The sequence below is a fragment of the Metopolophium dirhodum genome, chromosome 6 (assembly GCF_019925205.1).
Source record: "Metopolophium dirhodum isolate CAU chromosome 6, ASM1992520v1, whole genome shotgun sequence".
Lineage (NCBI taxonomy): Eukaryota > Metazoa > Arthropoda > Insecta > Hemiptera > Aphididae > Metopolophium > Metopolophium dirhodum.
The window spans coordinates 36,393,520-36,416,509 of NC_083565.1; the positions used below are offsets into that span (position 1 = coordinate 36,393,520).

Here is a 22,990-nt window from a genome sequence, read left to right on the forward strand (position 1 = left end):
AAATGAAGTAAGAGCGACCTTTCTTTGAAAGTACCTACCATCAGATTAAGCATGCAAACACACATTTAGAAAAAAAAATCAATTGGAAGCTAAACTAAAGCTTCGGGAAAAAATTGTGTGTACTTGTTATTGCAATATTCTTCTTTTGAAGTACACTTCAATGTATAAAAAAAATATACAAATTACAAACCCATAAACTCGAGTTCTATCACAAAGATCTGAAGCACTTTGGAAAGCAATGATACAAAATATATGAAACGTTGTTATCATGACAAATGATTGGCTATTTTCTTTTGGAAGTAATGATAACACCAATCACATGGTTGAAGATAACATATTTTACTTATACATTGTATATGATCTAAGATATTTTATTATTACAAAAAAGATAAACATAATATTTTTAATGGAGCTAATGGTAGAATTAAATTATATTAAATACCCTCATAGATATCTTGATAATATTATGTTTACACACAAACCAAATCGTTTCATTTCACGACTCACGTCGTAGTTCCAAGTCACCTCCAATGACGGTATGCCTATTTCGATGAAATTGGATATTCACTTGTAAAATAACGTTTTCTCGTTTTGGTTGTAATTTCAAAATGAATAACCGTAGATTCTTGAAATATTTACCAAACGTGACCGGCGTATTACGTCCGTCGTGTTTAGCTGCTCTGATATAAACCAATGCATTATTAATTCGACGGAAAACTGGGCGGAATACGCCGTGTATAGCCCCGGCGTAAACGGTGCGTAACTGAGCGCTGTTCGACTGCCGACTCCGGCCGCTCATATTAATTAGCCGTTGTCTATAATACAATCAATTCTAATGTCCGTATGCACGAAATAAATATTTTTACAAAACCAATAAAAAAATGGATTTTAAATTATTTCGTTTTACGTTATTATTTGTTCAATGAAATTCTAAAAATTACGTTTTGCGATATTTTTCGTTTAATGATATTCTATAAATTATGTTTTGTTAAATGATATTATATAAATATAATATAATATAGGTATTTTGTTAATCGTTATGTTTTGTTTTGCGGTATTTAATTATTTTTGATTATCGCTTACCGTTATAATTACGTCTACAAATTTCAATCGTTTTTAGTCAAATAGGTATAACATTATTATTACGTTTGTAAGTCCTGTTTTTAGTCATTCGCAATTTAAAATTTTTTTTTAGATTTTTCGTTAAAACATTTTTTAGTACCCACGTCCAACAGCTAGCTTGACAATTGTGTACAAAGTTTCTAAAAAGTTGTTATTATAGCTATTTAAAAATATTAAAGATACATAGGTACAATTTTAGATTCTGAGCGAAGCGATAAATGTATTGATTTTACAATGATGTGTGTTTTTTTTTATTTTTTTTTTAATTTTTGTGTCTGTCATCACCTTTTAGGACAGTAAAAGTGCTTGGATTTTCTTCAATAGTAACTTTTCCGATAGGAAAGTGAATCTAGTTGGTACTTTAGGAGGGGTCAAAAGTAAAAATTTCCCAGTAGTTTTCACAAGCGACGTGAAAAACAAAAGAAAAATTAAGGAAAAACGGGAATTTTTACGTAAAATCTGTTTTCGAGAAAATCGATTTTGGTTTTTGGTGTAACTCTAAAACAAATGACCGTAGGGACATGAAATTTTGACTGAATGTTTATATTAGCATTTTCTATACACCATAAAATTTACAAAATATTTTGACTCTTTTTGAGCTGTTAACGGCCATTGTCAGTTTTCAATTTTTTTAGTTTTTTTTTCTATAAATATCAATAAAATTTTATCTGTTGAATAAAAAGCTTGAAAATTTAATAGAAGGCTCCTAGGTTATTGTTTCAAAGGCAGATGAAAAAAATTAAAAATCCTTAGTCACAGTTTTTATTTATAAGCTATTAAGGTTCAAATTTTGACAAAATACGGAAAAATCACGAAAAATAGGAAATTATTTTGAGTTGAGAATTCATAAAAATTTTTCTTTTTAAATCTAAGATTTGAAAATGTAATATAAGATTACTCATAAGTTTGTCTACCTTTATCAAAAATGTCTACAAGAAACTTAAATTAAATTTTTATGAGCGTCTGAAATTTATATTTTTACAACATTTGATATTCACTCGATTTCTCATGTAACAATTTTCTTATTTTATTGTAATTAAAAAACGAATGACTGTAGATACCTACTTGAAAATTTCACAGAATGTTTATATTAGCCTTTTCTATATACCATACAATTTTGAAAATAATTTGACTCTTTTTGAGCTGTTTACGGACATTGTCAGTTTTCAATATTTTTAGTTTTTTTTCTATAAATATCAATAAATTTTTATTTGTTGGGTAAAAAAGCGTGAAAATTTAATATAAGGCTCCTGATATATCGTTCTAATAGCAGTTGAAAAATATTAAAAATACATAGGCACAATTTTTTTTTTATAAGCATTTAAAGTTCAAATTTTGACAACATTTATCAAATTTATAATTTTTTAATTATTTTGTGGTTAAAAATTTATAAAATGTTTAACTTTTATGGCTAAGGATTGAAAATTTAAAACAAGGCTCCACATAAATAGGTTATATATAAATTACTTTATTCACAATAATATCATCAAATATACTTGGTAATATCATAGGCTGACTGACCGTTTTCGCTCAGAATCGTTTTTCTTATACAATGATATTATATCATTGAATTCAAATTTAACACCATCCATTACAGTGACCCACTTGTAACCTACTGTACAGCAGAGCGACATCCACTTATCCACCTTTTTTTATCTGCATTTGAAGTTCAAATTTTGATAATGATCGTCAAAATTACGAATATTCGAAAACTATTTTGTAGTTAAAAATGTAAAAAATTCAAAATTTCAAAACTCAATTCGACTGGTGAAGGTTTACAAAATTTCTCATAAGTCATAAACAATTTAAACAATACAAGGCAATTGTTTGAGCGTCTGAAGTTAGAATTTTGACAACAATTATCAAAATCACTAAAGTTTGCAAATAGTTTTAAATTCATTAAAGTTTTTCTTTTCATAGCTAACATTTGAAAATTTAATACAAGATTTTCCTAATTAAGAGGACCAGCATGTGTTGTCTCCGCCTTACAAAAGCATAACATACCAAATTTACGCTCAGAAATTCAAGTTTTAAACTGTTAGCTTAAAAATTAGTGTGAATCGACCTATTATGAAACTTGATGGTAAAAACCTTTGTTTTGTTGGTAGCTTTTTTACGATAATTCGGTTTTTAAGTGAGTTATAGTGTGTATAATAAATGTAAATTAAAAATGCTCATAACTCACTTAAAAACTGAATAATTGTAAAAAACAAACATACGAACACATACAATATTCTTAGTACTTCTTACCATAAAGTTTCGTAATAGGTCCATTCAATTTAACGCTTAAAACTAACAAAGCTAAATGTGGGTTAGGCGTCCTCTTAAGTTTTCCTACCTTTCACATAAAAAAAAGTTTATTTTTAATCTACCTGTAAGTCAAATATATTGTTTATAACCGTTTGAAGTTAAAATTGATTTCGATATTAGATATCCACCAGAAAATTAACGAATTCCATGGAACGGATTTTCTTATATTTTGTGTAATTTAATAACGAATAACCACGTATACTTGACATATTCACAAAGTATTTGTAACTTTTAATTACAATATTATATTCTATTGTATATTATAGGTACACAATGTATTACAATGGAATTTAAAAAATATTTAAATTAATTGTATGCTATTGTCTATTTAGTATTTATAATACCACTAACTTATTTAACTTATTCACACGCTGTTCTAAGGTTGTGGCTCAAAAATTAAAAGAAACAAAATATAAAAGTATAATATAGTTGCCTACTAAATAATAATAGGTAATTAAATATTAAAATATTAATTGTTAGTTATATAATAAACGCAATGTTTTCTGAAAAAAATAATTCAACTTACCGTATTAAGTACTTTAAGGGGATTCCATACCGTGATTTTCTGTTTTTGTCTAACACACGCGCAACATAAGATTTTTGACGGATCCTTTGCCAAACATATCAATTGATCTAATGAAGTGATAAGAATTCTGAAAAGATATTTGAATTCGTCGTCAAGTCTACTTGAAATCAACTTTCTCACAATTTTGATTTTTTGATTTGAAGCTCCGTCAAAGATGTGGTTTTTGGTTTTATAGGTGATGGGTGTCCCAAATATGTGTTGACCTCACATGTAAAAAAAAAAGTTTGCCACTGGGAAATTTGGTGTATTATATAGGTAGGTATACCGTGTATAGTATACTTAATAATATAATATGTTGACACTTGATAGACCGTCTCTGCGCCTCAGAATTATTTTTCGTATGCAATGATTTATTATTGAATTCAAATTTAACACATATGTAACTCGTATATTACAGTGACTTATCGATGACAAGGTACATTCGACTCTTATACTGTATAGTAAAGTGGTTAAGTACCTAGTACCTATACCTAGTACTACCTATACTTTCCCGCTTTTTATTTTTGGTTTTCACCAATTATTAAGAAAACTATTACTTTTACTTTTGACACCAGATAGTTTCATTTTTCTACCAGAAACGAGAAAAGATACTCAAGTAGTCAAGTTGAAGATTGAAACATTTATACTGCTCCGAAATGCGATGACTGACCACTGACACAATAAATAAGAATATTTATAGGTTGGTACCTGTATATTTTTTAATTATATTTTTATCGTTTGGAATTTGATGGAATACAGACCGATTTAGGCATAAAACAATAAGAGTTTTGTCTTATGACTTGGGTGACTATTGTATCTTATATAGGTACTATACTTACAAGCGCTTATAGATTTTTGTTTCGAAGCAATGCGAAAGTAACTATATAGTTCCGTCCCCGGTCCACGGTTGAACCAGGGGAAAAAAAGGCACTTATATAGATAGGTAATATAATATAATATTATTCCTAATTATTAAATAATAATATGTAGATAGGTATTTACTCTACCTATTAGATAGATAATTGTGATCTAGGCGATACCAGCGCTCTCTATTAACGCTATCCTATTTTAGAACTTTCTGGCAACGAATTTTAAAAACTTAATTGTAGTTTAGTAGTGTTGTAGTATGTGTTAGGTAGGTACCTGCTGGTTGGTGTACGATTTGATTCGTTTGTGTTAATATAATTAATGTAATTTTTATAATATTTTACGAATTGGTATCTACAGGTATGATGAAAATTACAAGTATACCTATCTTTTTTTGTTCCTGTTTACTAATATGTATAGCTAAAAAAAATTAAAGCCGCAATATCATAACTAAGCAGGTATGTAAAATAATATTATTTATTAAAATAGTGAATTCAATACGCCAGTTAGACAAATTATGTTCTAGTTAAATAAGGTCAGCCTTTACCTACCTTTACCGCTAATATCATAAATCATAATTGTATCAGTATTTTTTTAAAGCGTATAATATATAGTACCTAGCGTATATTTTAAGACTTTGGTAGGTATCTACCTACCTATACTAATCAGGCTATTATTAAACATTATTATATTTTAGTGAATTTTACTATGTGTATTATTGTTAGATGTTAAAATAATGTAGATACCTATCTATACCTATCTACTCAACGTGCCTATTATCCACATCTAAATAATAACTACCTATAGGCTATAATGTAATTATTTATCCATCTCGTAGGTAGGTAGGTACCTATATTTAATTAAAACAAATCTACATCTACTTTGATTTTAGGTATTAGGGTCTGCAGTAGCGTATATATTTAGGTTTTTGTATTGTGGGGATATGATTTTATCCAGTACCCCGCCTTTAAAGTTAGAGGCCTAAGTTAGGACTCCGAAAACTTTTGCATATTATATACGGTTTATGACGGGGGTGGAGGGGTAATGCCCTTGATCTCTTCCCGTAAATACGCCACTGATTAGTGCATTACCTACATATTGATATACAGAGTGACAGAGTGTAACAGGAAGACGTGACAAATAAAATAACTTTTGTTCTAATCAACATTTTTTAATATTTTTTTCTATAATTTATAAACGCTTGCGATACACGTATGCATGGTATTTTTTATTTTTGAATACTGAAAATAAAAATTTTAAACCAGACATAAATTTTCGTTGGAAAATTCAAAATAGCCATTTTGTAAATATGGTTTTTAGAAAAATGTTGAGTGCAAAAACATTTATTTAAGTCATGCAGGTAGTTTATTTTTTATAATTTTTTGAAATATCATTATTTTTGTTAAGTAAAGTTGATCCAGTTGTAAAATACATTTTAAATTCAAAAAGTATAAACTTTTATTAACCATTTTATGTGAATTTTCAAATGGATATAACCTAACCTGTAGGTACTTGTTAGAATCTAAATATTTTTTCTAAAAGTTATGACTTTTCAAATTAATGAGTCTTACTTCAAAAAAATGTAACATTTTAACAAATCATAAAAAATTAACCACGCTTGACTTTGATAAATGTAACACCCTTAAAAACCCTTAAAAAATCAAACACCAGAAATCCATATAACACGAATGATTCTATTTTCAAAACTCCCGAATTAAACAAAACCCGAATAATTTTTCATTTTACAATCTTCATGTGATATATCATTTTGTATAATATTATATTCTATGTGGTTAGTTCGATTTTTTAGTTAATTATTTGTTAAATGATAACAATATGTTACTAAACAATTAAAAATTTAAAAAAATTATGTTTTTTTCTGAACTACTAAACACCCGCATTAACCGATATTAATCCGAATAATAACGGTTATAAACACTGGAACGTTTGTTTAAATTTTTTATTCTGTTGTTTGAACACCCGAATACAAGTAAACACCCAAAACCCGAATAAATCATTCTGTTGCCATACCCTGTCTTTTACAATCAAAGTAACAAAGCTACAATAAAAAATATAAGCAAGGCTGGGCAAGTTAATGATTTTTTTTAACTCAGTCAAGTTAAGTTAATATGCATCAATAACAAAAAGTTAAAAGTTAAAAGTTAATTTGTTTATACAACGCTAGCGTACTTAATTTTTTTCCAACCCAAAACTAAATTATAGGATATAGTGTTAATACTTCATACAGTATTTCCATATAAGTTAGATTCGAATGATATAAATTTTTAACTTTGAAGAATTTAAGATACATATTTTTTGACATGAAAACGAAATAGACTAAAATAGTGAAATATTATAAAATTAAAAACAAAATAAAATAAATTAACTTAACTTACTTCTTAAAATGAAAAATTAACTCGTTAATTTCACGTTAATTAAGAAAGAAATTTAGTAAGTTAACAGTTAAGTTAATGAAAAGCCAAAAGTAACTAGTTAAGTTAAAAAGTTTAAATTAAATTAACTTTTTAACTCGTTAGTGCCCAGCCTTGAATATAAGTAATGAAAAATAAAAATGTTATATTTACGAATCAACAATTTTATAGAAAAAATATTATTTTTTGATTAGAACAAAAGTTGTTTTATTTGTCAGGTCTTCCTGCTATATACACTCTGTATATATCACACATTTATAGACCTTCAGCATGTTTGTACAAAAAAAAAAAACCAATGTAAATTGTAAATGTCTTATCGTTGTATATTGTGTATTTGTGTGTCGGACACTCTTAAATCTTTACTTCAAGTGGTTATAGTTTTACATGGGTAATACAATTTTACATAATGTACGAGAGAGTGTGTCTACATTATTCTATAATATGCGTTTTATAAACATAGATAGGTATTATATAGCCAAAGTACTTAAAATATATTAGGTACCTACTTGTCTAATTAAATCTTTGCATCTAATCCTAGTATAAGATTGATTGGTGTTCATTCATAAACCGCACTTGCATTTTAAATTTTAGCTAATAAATAATTTTATATCATTGAATTGATTAAAATATATTATATTTATGTATATTTCTACTCAATTGTTATACCAATTTATGGATATACTAAACGTTAATTCCTGGTGACTACTTACCAGGTAGTCGGTATACCTATTCCTTCTATAAGGAAATTCTATAGCAGAAAACGTTTTGCAGCGGTTTTACGAACGCTAAAACGTTGAAAAGTTTGAAATTCGTAAGTTTTTGGTGCGGTATGTAAATTAACCGTGGTATATATTTCGAAACATAATAGGTAAAGCCATGTTATAATTTTAAATAATATCAACATAGGTAGATACCTTTGATCAATAAACCTAAGTTAAAATCATAGAAAAGTAAGTAAAGTTAAGTATTAATTATAATAAATAGCTAGATAGCCCATAAGAATCTCCTTAAAGAGCGGAAAGTGGAAAATGTATTAACAAGCTCAACCACGGTAGGAATACGGTATAGCAACTAAACAGACAAAACGCTGGATCATGGCGTTTTCAAAATTTGCAAACGTTCACTTCACTGTTTAGCAAACAGACAGTGCCAATATTTTCCAACGTTTACCGCTATAGAATTTCCTCATAATGTCATAATATATTAATACATTAGTAACCATTTATAACTACACGGTAAAATGTTGAATACAATTCAACTTAAGGAGGGCTCACAACTGCCCGTGTTGTGTCATGTCGTGTAAAATACTTTTTTCTGATTGGTTTACCAAAATGTGATTGTAATAGTATATTGTGTGGCAAGGGCGGGAAGTGAGCTATTTCAGTCGTGGGTGACATTTTTTGTCACGCATCTGCATTTATCCATCACGACAAAGGTAATGCAGGGATCTAAGGTAATGCAACAACTAGACTATAATTCTACGACAACAATATTTCATGAAATAAACGATTTGGTTTTATTTATTTTAAGCGTCACGCATGGAGGTTATAATATGGTTAGGAGATGTAACCAAAAGCTAATAATTTGTAAGGAACCGACGACCGTGGTATAGATTTCAGTGAAATGTGCGCGCAGCACTATTAGGGATTCCCACTTTACCGCCCGCTGGACGGGAATATGACGCTTTCCAACGCCTCAACCGCTATCGAAAACCAAACTTTCTGCGCAGGCGTGACAAAAAAATGTGATTGTGTCGACCAACACGATACCGTAAATATACAGTGGAGTTGAATATATTCAACTTTTGATCGTGCTGGTCACAATGTTCACGCTGGTAATCGGGAAAAAAAGCCCCGGTAAAAAAGTCCCACACTAGGAAAAAAAGTCCCGATAAATATATAAATACATAAAAAGTCATGTAATACCATAAAAAATGTTAATTACTTACTTAAATCACATATTAAAATATAATTTAATTTAATACAAAGTCCCGATAAAAATGAATGAAAATATATAAACATTTAAGTATAAATATGGTAAAATCGTATTGAAAAATACATTAAAATTACATAAAAAGTCATAAAATATCATAAAAAATGTTAATTACTTACTTAAGTCACATATTTAAATATAATTTAATTTAATTTAATACAAGTCTAAAATAATAAAATATAATACAATAATAAATAGTCAATCATAAATACAATTAAAGTACCTATATAATTATAATAACAATGCTATAAAAATGTAATATTATAATTAGGTACACCTCTTTCTTATATTATGACTTACGGCTGTTAAAAAATCTAAAACACCGATATTCCCCACTTGTATTTGTATGCGTAAATTTTGCAGACGTTTTTCTTAATTTCTTTATTTAAATAAAAATCAATTAAAAATGTACAATATTATTTACCTTCAATAATTATTTCGTTTCCACAAGTAGGTTTGTGGTATCTTTTTAGATATTCTTCTTTTGGCAATTCAGTGAGTATACTTCGGGGTACGTTTGATACCACTTCCACGAAAATTTGAGCAGGTAAATCGTTAGTTAGTTGAGCTTTTTACACCATTAGATTTTTTATTTTAGTCGCAGAAATTAGATTTTTATTTGATTCATGCACATGATCGTTATTTACAGAAATCAAAGTTGGCTTAGTTAACCGGCTATAAACCGGGTTCACCGTTCACAGATATATCGGCTGTCGTTTCGTGTCTAAAAATTGAGTTTGACCATACTGGGGCATAGGCCTTATGAGCTTGACCCAACTCTGGACATTTTCTCGTAGATCATGGTTAGTTATACCATGATTATTGGTTACCATGGCCAATCAGTATACGATAAAAGCCGAATCGGCACGAAACGGCAGACAACGAAGCTGTGAACCTGGCTTAATATTTTAAACAAAATATCTTATGAGTTATGAAAATACATTGAGAATCGGTGCCAAAAAATTCGTACTTTATAAAATAATATTTTATATTTATGTTTTCAAAATCATTATTACAGTAGGTAGGTATTAACCTAGAGGTTTAAAAAAATATAATGATGTGAAGCCTGATACAATAATATGATATAGCAAGAACTTTTCAAGTTAGTATTATAATTATTTTCAATAATAAATCATTATAAATAATATGCTTGAAAAAATTAAAAAAACTTACTCTCTGCCCTAATATCTAAATAATGTGGTCATAGGAGAATAATGAAAATAACACGTTATATTCGAGGTTATAATATTATTGTAACTAATATATTAGTTGTATTTAAAATGCTTATTATTGAACCTATGTACGACCAAGACAGTATACTTAAGATAAAAGTATTCAATTGTAATTAGTAACAAACATAATTTAAATGTCAATACACAAATACCTAGTTACTTAAAAGCACCGCTAAAAATAAATTGATCACATATTGACATTCCAAACTACAGGCGCCTGCACAGCTCCTTCGTGTATTTTGTGTCGTGTCGTATTTTTTCCATCGAGCATCGAGTCGTGTCGTGTTTTTCGTCTAATCTTGGTGTTTGTTGGCAATCAATAATCACCGTAATAACTAATTCCCTCGTTTTTTATGTATTTTAAACATTACACAATCTGTTCAAATAAAATATATAAGTAGGTAAGCAAATGTGACGAGAGAAAAAAAGACACGATTCGCAGAATGTACAAACCTCCATGCCGTGGAGAAACTTCGAAAATGTTACCGCCTGATACCATAGAACATATTATACTATATTATATGTACTTTATACAATTATTATTGAATTATGATAGTGTTTGTTAATCAATATAATGTTATGACTGTTGTTTGTTTCTTATTATTTTTTTTTTTTAATCAAGTAATTAAAGTAAAAATGGACATTAGTTATGATTATGGTACCTATTATATTATATCGACTTAAAATAATAATAATTTGTACATTACAGATTATGAAAAATAAACAGAGGTAATTACTAAGTTTAATATTTTAAATAGTATACTTATTTATAAAATAAACTGCTTAAACAGAATCTATAATTTAGTAAGTATACAATGTGAGTTCCTAGACAATTTTACCCATGATTAAAATGTAATTGATTTTTTGTATTAATATATTGTTTTACATATTATTATGCTTTGATGTAGGTATAATGGGTTGGTCTTATATTTTCTGTTGTTTATAGTATTTGGTATTACACTATTATACATTTATACATTATACCTACCTACATGATGTCGAGATAATTTTAGTAATTATCACAATCTCCTTCTTTTCCTTCACCCTTCATTCACTTATTTCATAATAATATTGCTATATATTACTGTAGTATGAACTTCATAATGCATTTGAAGAAATACAATAAAATTAAATTAACTTAAAAATTAAAAGTATGTATAAGCTCATTTTGAAATATGATGCAATTTAAATATTATATTATATATTGCGATTAACTTTAGACCAGTAGCGGCTCGTGGAGTTCATAGAAGGTTGGGCACAAATATTTCCCCCTATATTCTCTATTATCACGATTCACAACAACTATATTATCTCCTCTAATTTCTGTTGGTTGTACATTTAACTCAACTATTCAAGTCTAATACAATGTCTGAAAACTTTTTGTTTTAACGTGTTATAACTACACGTTAAGCATGCTGAAAACGAAGTCTGCAGAATTTGGCAGTCAGACTAAGTTTTAATGTTTTAGCTATTTTAAGTCCGTGACCCATCAAAGATGGCTTTATATAACAAGTCGAGGTTTTGACATAGACAAGATAAAGTTGTGTGTACTGTGTATATCAGTATATGAAAATACTATATATTTTATATTTCAATTAGCTACCTATATAACTTTAAAATTAAGAAATTTTGACTTCACCATCGTTTTTGCATACATAGGTATTAGGTATGTTAAAACAAGATAGTCATAGTATACTGATTACGATGTGTAAAGAAATAATACTTTGATTCTTTGATTAAAACAGACATTTTTTTTTAAATTTAATGTGTTGTAGAAAGAAAAAAAAGTTTAAAAAAATGCTGGATATCTAGCAAATCTAGCAAAAGTGAATTTGTTCCGAAAATCTAATTTTCTTGTACATATATATTATAAAGGCTCTGGGTTGATCTATATCCCCCTCATCACTCCTTTAATTACGCCCCCTTGTGTTTTGGTCTACAAAGTAGGTATTCACAATTCTTGAGTTTGTTTGTACCACAGAACCTCGTTATACCTAGTCCAACTTATATGGGAACAAGGGTTGTCGGATTAAGAAGGTTTGCTGGATTATTGAGGGTTATGTGTGTATATTATTCAATTCATAAATTACAAATGTAATGGTAAAAATATGAAAAAAAAATTTGAAAAGAAAGTATCGGATTGCTGAGGTATAGTGAGGTTGTAGCTTGTGGGAGTAACTAACGAGTAACAAGTGTCGGATTATCGAGGCCCTACTATAATACTTATGGAGTTTTTTATGGTGAAAGAAATTTCTATTTTTTAAATGAGAACTCAATTTTTTTTAATACCTATACTATACGGTAGGTACAATATAGATTACTTTTTTAAATTATTTGAACGAGGAGTTTCTCAGTTAGTAAAATGTTTATACTACGAATAATCCTTAACAATTATTTTACAAAAATAAAATAAATAATGTAGTACCTAGTAATTACTGGATCAAGTATTTATTAAACCGTAACAGTTCATACATATTATTATAAATATTTATCGATTAATATTATTCACTGAAATGTTTAAATCGCCATAGCCGATAGCCCCAATAACTATATTCTAAACCCATTTCGATGGACGTATTATCCTTAGTGTACAAAGTTGAAAAACTCAAAAACGAAATACTCATTCGAATTTTGATTTTGATACGTCAATATTATTTTCAGAAAAATAATCCGCTAAATAATTTATAGCAGAAAGTGAGTTCTCATTTGAAAAAAGAGAATTCTGTAACTCTACAGGATACTACTTAACTATAGTTAAACAAATATAAAGAATTTAAAAATATGGAAATTGGATATTATATTTAAAAATTTAAAGTCAGATTTTGAATAACTATATTACTTTGGAGAAAAAAGAGGGTGATTATGCTTAGTGAATCAATCTGTTTAAGGATTATGCATTACCTAATACATAATATAGTAGATAGGTATATATTATAATTTATATATAATAAATAGGTGTGCTGAAATTTAAATCTTATTGAATAATAATTAAATTTTTTTTATTAGTCAGATTTATTATTTTATTGATACTTTTAAATTTTTAGGTTTGCAGGAACTAAGGATAAAAAGCTAAACAAATTCAACAATTTCCAAACTCCGTTAAAAATGTTTTCGGTAAATAAACGTATGTTGAGAATGAAATTTCACTATTTTCTTTATTTGGGTGGTAAGTATAACAATATATAAATAAATATTTTAATATTATATTTACTATGACATGTAAAAATGTTGTAATTTAATTATAGACTGAATATAGAGCAATATGAAATATGAATATATATTATTGGTAGCTAGCTATATCTGAGATAATATTATACGAGTAAAGACTGGAATTATATGCATGTCAAAAGAGGCCAGTTATAAGAGGCAAAAATAGGTTAAAATATGTAGGTACTAAAGCAATATTGAAATGATAATTATTAAAAAATATATGGTTTTTAATAATCAATAATATTTTAGATATTGAGCGGCTCCGATGAATGTAAAATGGTTTAACAATGATTATGTTTTTTTTTAATTTATTTGTGTCTGTCATTATCTTTTAAACGAGTAAAAATGCTTAAATTTTCTTCAACAGAAGAATTCCTGTTCTTGATACAATTTTCAAAATATTTTGACTGTTTTCGAGCTGCTTACGGACATTTTCAATTTTCAATTTTTTTAGTATTTTTTTCTATAAATGTCGATAAATTGTAATTTGGTAATATTAATTGAACTGGCTACCGTATTAATATAATAAGTAATAACAATAGGTATAAACATAATATAAAATATCCACACTGACAAACCATCTCCGCTCAGAATCGTTTTAACCATCTGTACAGCAGTGCGACTTGCCCAACTTTTTTTATGTATTTGTTTATTAAAGGTTTATCTTTATATTTATAATTTTATTCTTCTTCTATACGTGTAGTAGGTACTGTGTATGTCACTGAACTCCTAAACGTCTCTACCGATTTTATTTCTATTTGAGTGGGTCCCTGGGTGGCTTAGATTTATAATTGGACCCAGTAGGTCACTGCTCACACAAGGATTTTAAGATGTAGAATTTTAAAATTTGTTTTTATTTATAAATAGTTGTTATTGGTTACTCGGTCAGATGAGGTGCATGCATCAAATCGTCACGATTATGGTTTCAGATAAAGAAATTATAACTTAAAACAAATATGAGAGTTGAATACTTGAATATATGTTTGTAGTTTATATAGGTACCAGATATCTGGTAGTTGGTACCTAATCAAAAACTACTTGACCAATTTTGTGAAAATTTCTTATAGTTTTTTGAGTTATCAGGAAAGTTTAAAAAGTAATTTGAATTACGTCCGATTTATACAAAGTACTATAATATCCAATAATTTGCCACAAGCGAATTATCCATCTCTGTAGAATTAGTTCACAAAACATGGGATATGGACGTAAAATTACCCGTGAACTAAGGTACATAGGTAGACCAAAATAAAGATACACCTATATTTACCGCTAAATTACATATTTATTCAAATAATTAAAAAATGTATGTTGGTTTATCCAAAGTTAATATAGACTAAGAAACTACTGGACAGTTTTCAATAAAAGTTACATTCTGACTTGGAGCGTGTGTATAGCCTATTTTTTCAACTCTTATAGTTCCTAAATGGTACTCGGATAAAGTATATTTAGTGATATTATTATGAATGAAGTAATTTATATATATAACCTATTTACGTGGAATCCTGTATTAAATTTTCAATCCTTAGCCATTAAAGTTAAACAAAAAAATACAAAATAATTATTAAATTTTAATTCCATGCTTTTTGGCCTAACAAATATATTTTTTTGATATTTATGGAAAAAAAATTGATATAAGTAATTTGCTTGTAAACAGCTCAAAACATATAAAATAAATTTTATGGTGTATAGAAAATGAAAGTATAAACATTCAGTAAAATTTCCATGTATCTACAGTTATTTGTCTTGTGAAATACAACAATATAACAGAATCGATATTAAATGAGATATCGAGTGAATATCCAATGTTGTAAAAAGGTGGGTAAGTGGATGTCGCTCTGCTGTACAGTATTTTACAAGTGGGTCACTGTAATGTATGGTGTCAAATTTGAATTCAATGATAAAATATCATTGAATTCAAATAAAGTATATTTGATGATATTAAAGTAAATAAACTAATTTATATATAACCTATAACTTTTATATATCACGCTTCTTTACCCAACAAATAAAATTTTATTGATATTTATAGAAAAAAAACTAAAAAAATTGAAAACTGACAATGTCCGTAAACAGCTCAAAAAGAGTCAAATTATTTTGAAAACTACTGGGATATTTTTACTTTTGACCCCTCAGAGTATCAACTAGATTCACTTTCCTATCAGAAAAGATACTATTGAAGAAAATCTAAGCATTTTTACTGTCCTAAAAGGTAATGACAGACACAACAATAAAGCGACATGAAAAACAAAAGAAAAATTAAGAAAAAACGGGAATTTTTACGCAAATTTTCGAGTTTTCGAGAAAATTGATTTTGGTTTTTGGTGTACCTCTAAAACAAATGACCGTAGGTACATGAAATTTTGACTGAATGTTTATATCAGCATTTTCTATACACCATAACATTTTCCAAATATTTTGACTAATTTTGAGCTGTTTACGGACATTGTCAGTTTTCAATTTTTTAGTTTTTTTTTCTACAAATATCAATAAAATGTTATTTGTTGAGTAAAAAAGCTTGAAAATTTAATACAAGGCTCCTACTATATTGTTACAATGACATTTGATAAATATTAAAAATCCTTAGTCACAGTTTTTATTTATAAGCATTTAAAGTTCAAATCTTGACAAAATACGGAAAAATCACGAAAATTAACAAATTATAGTGAGTTGAGAATTTATAAAAATTTTTCTTTTTTAATCTAAGATTTGAAAATGTAATACAAGATTATCCATAAGTTTATCTACCTTTATCAAAAAAAATGTCTACAAGAAAATCAAATTAAATTTTTATGAGCGTTTGAAATTCTTATTTTTACAACATTTCATATTCACTCGATTTCTCGTGTAACGATTTTCTTATTTTGTTGTAATTAAAAAATGTATGAGTATGTAGTCAAATAATGTTTGTCCTGGACGGCGTGTATCGTGTATCTCAAATGGAAGAGATAAATTTGTTTGAAAGCGGTGAAAGTGACAGATCTTCGAGTCCAGAACAAATGGATTATGACGAGGGTAAGTTTTTTCATGTGTAGGTTTGAATTGTCATATAATTAAATCTGTATGAATGACGAATGTACATTATACAAGTTTAATAGTGTATATTATGTAGCTAACAATTTCAGTTATGACTCTGTGAGCGTAGATAATAATAGAAACAGACTGCAATTTCACTACCATGAAAAAAAAAAAAAATGTTTAAATAGGAAGGTAAATCGGCGTCTTATAAATGATGGTGCCCATGATGGGAGTATCCTAACAAAAATGATTGATAATTGATATGGTAGAGAAATACTTAAAACGTAGTGTTTGCAGGAAGGCTGAACTGTCCGAATGGGGTCTTTCTGAAAGGAAGAATTGAAGTAATTCAAACACTGTTTACCTACGCAAGTTTAAAAAACTTGAACATTTCATAGAAGGCTCCTAGTATATTGTTTCAAAGGCAGATGAAAAAAATTAAAAGTCCATTGTCACAATTTTTTGTTTTTTTGAAATTAAGAAAATTTCCAAATTATTTTGAACTAGAAATTCATAAAAAATTTTCTATTTAAATCCAAAATTTAAAAATGTATTGCAAGATTCCTCATTATTTGTCTATCTTTATCAAAAAAAAAAAAATGTCTACAAGAAAGTCAAATTAAATTTTTATGAGCGTTTTAAATTCATATTTTTAAAATATATATATATATTTAAATTCATATTCCTAATTGATATTCACTCGATATCTCATGTAACGATTTTCTTATTTTGTTGTAATTAAAAAACGTATGACTACCTACTTGAATGTTTCACTGAATGTTTATATTAGCATTTTCTATACACGATAAAATTTTGAAAATAATTTGACTCTTTTTGAGCTGTTTACGGACATTGCCAGTTTTCAATTTTTTTAGTTTTTTTTTTCTATAAATATCAATAAAATTTTATTTGTTGGGTAAAAAAGCGTGAAAATTTAATATAAGGTTCCTGATATATCGTTCTAATAGCAGTTGAAAAATATTAAAAATACATAGGCACAATTTTTTGTATAAGCATTTAAAGTTTCAAATGTTGACAAAATTTATCAAATTTAAAATTTAATAATTATTTTGTAGTTAAAAATTTATAAAATGTTGAACTTTTATAGCTAAGGATTGAAAATTGAAAACAAGGCTTCACGTAAATAGGTTATTTATAAATTACTTTATTCACAATAATATCATCAAATGTACTTAGTAATATCATAGGCTGACTGACCGTTTTCGCTCAGAATCGTTGTCTTATACAATGATATTATATCATTGAATTCAAATTTAACACCATCCATTACAGTGATCCACTTGTAACCTACTGTACAGTAGAGTGACATCCACTTACCCACCTTTTTACATTTGAGTTTCAGATACTTATAATTTATATTCTACGATAAACCTATTAACATAGAAAGTATAAGTTTATATGGATTAAATTATAACTTTGGTTTTCAGGTGTTGCTTCTATCGTAGGATTTTCTCCGACCATAGCTAAACAAATGGGCTATTCACCGATGTTAGTTGGTTATCTTTACACATATCTATCTATTTTATCCTTTTTAGTCAAGCCTTTAACTGGATTCATAGTTGATAAATTTCGAGTGAAAAGAATAATGTTTTTAGCATTTGTTTTGACTTGTGGTTTAACAGCATTTGCGTTAAACTTTATTCAAAAACTACCAACGGAAAATGCTGCGGTTTTAAGTTGTAACACCACAACAGTGTTGGACGTTTGTTCAAACGTTGGGGGCCAGTTGCCTGAATGCGATGCCAGTCTATCTAAGTTCTTAAAAAATAATTCTGAGTCGATTACATGTCAAGTACGTTATAAATTGGTAAAATAAAAATAAAATAGATAATAGGATAATTTTAAAACAGTATTTTAGCATGTATGTACGTATTTTTTGTAATTTTTTCTAAAATAAATAAAATATTTTAATTTACAAATGAATAAATAATACATTTTGTATGTATCATTTTCAGTTATTTTGTCAACCTAATAAATCATTTCGGGATGAAATATGTAAACATTGGAGCATGGATTATTGTATACCTCAATACAACACGGATACAAACAATACACTTGAACATCTCAATGTATCTTTGTCCCAAATTATAACAGATCAGGTAAATTGTAAATATTATATTGTTATTTGCATCAAACATTGCCTAGGTACGTAAATGATCTCCGGTGGTAAATTCCTAAAACTATTTGTGTTTTATAAATATAGCCGAAGCCGATTTTTTACACACACTGACACACTGTAATAATAGATCGAAACAAATATAAACACATTTGTATATTATAATAAAAGTTTATTAATATTATAAATTGTAGTTACAGAGTCAATTAAAAACCAACCTTTGTCGAACAATTCATATAATATCAATTTTTTATACAATATATTTTATTATTTTTTACTAAAAATCATAATGTTGCATGACGTTTAAGTTATTTTTATTTTTTCTTACTATATAATATGCATTGTTAGATTGAAAACAATTTCGGATTTCAAGTAAAATCGGTGCAATTCAAGGAAAACCAGGTTTTATTTCCCAAGTGCCTAAAACCAGTGAGTACTCGATGTGAGATCGACTGCTCGAATGATGTTATAATGAAATTAGCTACTATGACAAAGTTGGAAGGGAGCATTTTGAACTTACATCAGTTCTGGGAATATTTCATTGTTATGAGTTTATTTTGGATTGGTCAAGCAATCACTTGGAGTCTTCAAGACCCAATTTGCTTTGATCTTTTAGGTGATTGTTTCTTTATTTTAAAGTTAGTTAATTATTAATTAATCAAAAAAAAAAATTAGTTACGATTTAAAAAAACTTAGAGTAAATATAGTGTATATTTTCATTTGATGTAGGATTGGTAAATTATACATAATTATATTATATACATTGATATATTTAGCTATGTAAATATAATATGACATATTGTTAATCTTATGCTATTATTGTTGTATTATTCAGGTGCCAGACTTGAAGATTTCGGTAAACAAAGGTGTTGGGGATCTATTAGTTGGGGACTTTTTTCGATATTTGGTGGAGCACTTGTTGATTATTTTAGTGATAGTGAGATTCACAAAAACTACTCTCCAATTTACTATCTATGTCTTATAATCGTAATGTGTGATTTTGTGGTAGCTTACAAAATAAAAGTAAGATACTTAAGATACCTACTTTACAATTGTATTTAATACATTACCTATATTTACTAATGATTGGTACATTACTGTAGTCACTAATGATTAGTACATTACTGTACCGTCTGTACCTACACTATGAAAGTAGACGTAGACATTTAGGAATATTATACAATTACATTAATATTATAATATTACATTGTCAATTACCCAACTATACGATAATAAATCATTTTTGAAATGTTTACATGATTTATTGAAGATCACTGAGACAATTGGATCTAAAAATACACTATCAGACGTATTCAAATTACTAACTAATGTGAATATTGTGATATTTTTTGTATGGATCATACTAATGGGTATTTGTACATCTATGGTGTGGAATTACCTTTTTTGGTAATAATATAGCAAATTTTTAAACTATTTAACTTTAAATAATTATTTATTTTTTTTTTTTTGTAAAAAAAACTGTTAACTTATTTATTATTATTATAATAGGTTTTAATGTCATAAATTCATAGTTCCTACGTTGTGAAGTTATAAACAAAATAATAATATTTTGTATTTTTGTGCCTATTCTATAAAATATAGTTCGTTTTATTTATGCCTATTAAATTGGAAATATTTCTTGAATTTAACTTTCTTATTTTATAGGTATATGGAGGATTTAACTCAGAAGTACCACAGTGAACAACAATTGTGGATAAAAACATTACAGGGTTCAGCCATAGGAATTCAATGCATTGGCGGTGAAATGCCGTTTTTATTTTTTTCTGGTTGGATTATCAAACGAATTGGTCATACGCAATGCATGGCATTAGGTCTTATCACTTTTGCTATTAGATTCTACCTGTACTCAATTATAACCAACCCAATTTGGATACTGCCAGTTGAATTCACAAACGGTATCACATTCGGATTGTGTCACGCTGTATTGATGGAATACGCAAGAATCGTTGCTCCTGCCAGTGCTGTTACTACTGTGGTAGGATTTTCTGGAGCACTGTTTGAAGGTGTAGGTATGTGTAAGCGACTATTTACGAGATCATATTGATGCCATTTATTAAGTTATTGTATTCACTTTAACTGTGTGTTGGATATTTTTATCTCCACGTATATAAGTTTATGACTATACCTATGTTTTTAACTTATATTACGATATAATATGTTGACTAAAAAAAGGTGTTCCTGGTGTATACAGTGTTTAGTTTGATTGACTTAATATATCATTAATTATACTATAGGTATACTACTACTTATAAGTTATAACCAATGCATATAAATAATATTTTGTAATTGAAGAAATGAAAATTCATTATATTACCTCAAAATAGTAACCTAATCACCTATTACCATTGATTATAGATAGTACTATAATATACTATTATACTACCTAAGTATATTTAATCAATATTCAATGTAATTTCTTAAAAATACTATATAAACATTTCCATCCAAAATTGTTTATATTTTCCACCCAAAGTTGCTTCATGAAGTTTTTGAAACACTTTCCTTCTTAGCTCTTACCCAATCAGTGACACATAGCATTATAACTTACTAGCAATAAATTAAATATTTTACAATCTATGTAGATTGTAGGTACCTACATAAAACATAATACTATTAGGGAACCCCTACCACAATAGGTTATATTATTAAAGTATATTCATAAAATTATTAATTTCCTTTCCTTTGTTTATCTCTGAATATTTAAGTTTAATATATTTGTAATTTGTTGTAACTAATTCAATAGGTATAGTGTAAATAATTTTGTAAGCTAACTAAGGTTAACTGTTAATTTATTGTTTAAGGAATTGGTAATTTTTATCATTAAACATTTTATTATATTATTTAGAAATAATCAATAATCATGTTTGAAATTATCTTTGCACTGTGTATTTAATTATATTTATAAATTCTATTTGTTTAGGTATATCTCTAGGTGGTTTGATAGGTGGATTTTTTTATGAAAAAATTGGAGGAGTATCAACCTTTAAGTTATTTTCTGGCGGCTCCTTCTTTATGGGCATTCTTCATGTTTCATTTATTGTGTTCAGTAAGACAAATGTAAATGGTATAGGTACCATAAATTGAAATGATTTTTGTGTAAGTTAAAGCTACCTATCAAATGTAATGTTTTTACAAAATAAGTATAAATAACAATGTAAAGTAATTTATGTTTAATTAAGTATACCTATAATAATTTTTAATAATTTATAATTTATAAAATATATTAGTAGTTAATTATTTATGATTTATAGACTCATAGTTTGATCCTTATTATAAATATTAATTAAGAAAATCATCTTAATGTTTCAAGTATTAATTATTAGTGTTTTCTGAAGTTACGCGTTTCTTATGTTAAATACGAGAGAGACCACTCCATATAATATTATAGTAGGTAAATGCTTTATTCTGTTGTTCAAACCGCATGTAGTTAATTCCTAATCAATGAACTCTCTGAGAAACATAAAATGGCGTACTATATAATATGTCTAATACTCTAATGCCTATACACCACTATATGAAAAAAGTTAATAGCGGTAGTTATAGTAAATAGTTAAGAAATAGTTTAATATAGTCTGTGACCTGTGTACCTTCATCATAGGCGTAACTAGACCTTAAAGTTAGGCGAGGGCTTTAGCCCTAACATATATAAAATAAGTAAAAAATGTTGGGCTCCCCCCCTCCCCACCACCACAATATAGTCCATCAATTAACATTCATTATTTTACCAACTACCAATTTCGCTGTAAATTACTAAAATTTATTTTACTTCTCTATCCCAGGCAAACGGTTTTGGATTGTGTTTTTAGAGCATTGTTTACATTCACTAATTGTGAAATGATTACCGCGGATACTATGCCAGATAGAAATTGGGAAAATCATTTAATTCGGAGATGTTTAGCCATTATTATTTCCTTCTATTTTCATTTTTTGGAGATCTATATTTGTGAACAAATTAGCTTATTAGACCGACTCCATATTATTAAGAAATATAATCAGTACAATTAGAAAATAATACTTACAAATTAAAATTAACATAATGTGGCTAGGCGATACTTTAGATGTTTTACTAAAAAGAATACACTTATGC

The 22,990-nt window shown here is 27.5% G+C and overlaps 1 protein-coding gene across 3 annotated transcripts; it reads left to right on the top strand.

The window, feature by feature from the left end:
• The first annotated feature begins 5,127 nt into the window (after positions 1–5,127).
• Positions 5,128–22,140, top strand: LOC132947333 (major facilitator superfamily domain-containing protein 6-like). Of its 3 annotated transcripts, XM_061017595.1 has the most exons (10): positions 13,570–13,686; positions 13,766–13,906; positions 13,980–16,742; positions 18,194–18,558; positions 18,722–18,865; positions 19,231–19,498; positions 19,718–19,905; positions 20,153–20,289; positions 20,548–20,912; positions 21,824–22,140. In XM_061017595.1, the coding sequence occupies exons 3-10, from the start codon at positions 16,631–16,633 to the stop codon at positions 21,985–21,987; spliced, it is 1,743 nt and encodes a 580-aa protein (XP_060873578.1). In that variant the 5' UTR covers positions 13,570–13,686; positions 13,766–13,906; positions 13,980–16,630; the 3' UTR covers positions 21,988–22,140. The 3 variants fall into 3 exon arrangements, with proteins under 3 accessions (XP_060873579.1, XP_060873578.1, XP_060873577.1); XM_061017596.1 differs by lacking the exons at positions 13,766–13,906; positions 13,980–16,742 and adding an exon at positions 5,128–5,322 and having other exon boundaries at positions 13,565–13,686; XM_061017594.1 differs by having other exon boundaries at positions 13,766–16,742.
• Positions 22,141–22,990: the final 850 nt, after the last annotated feature.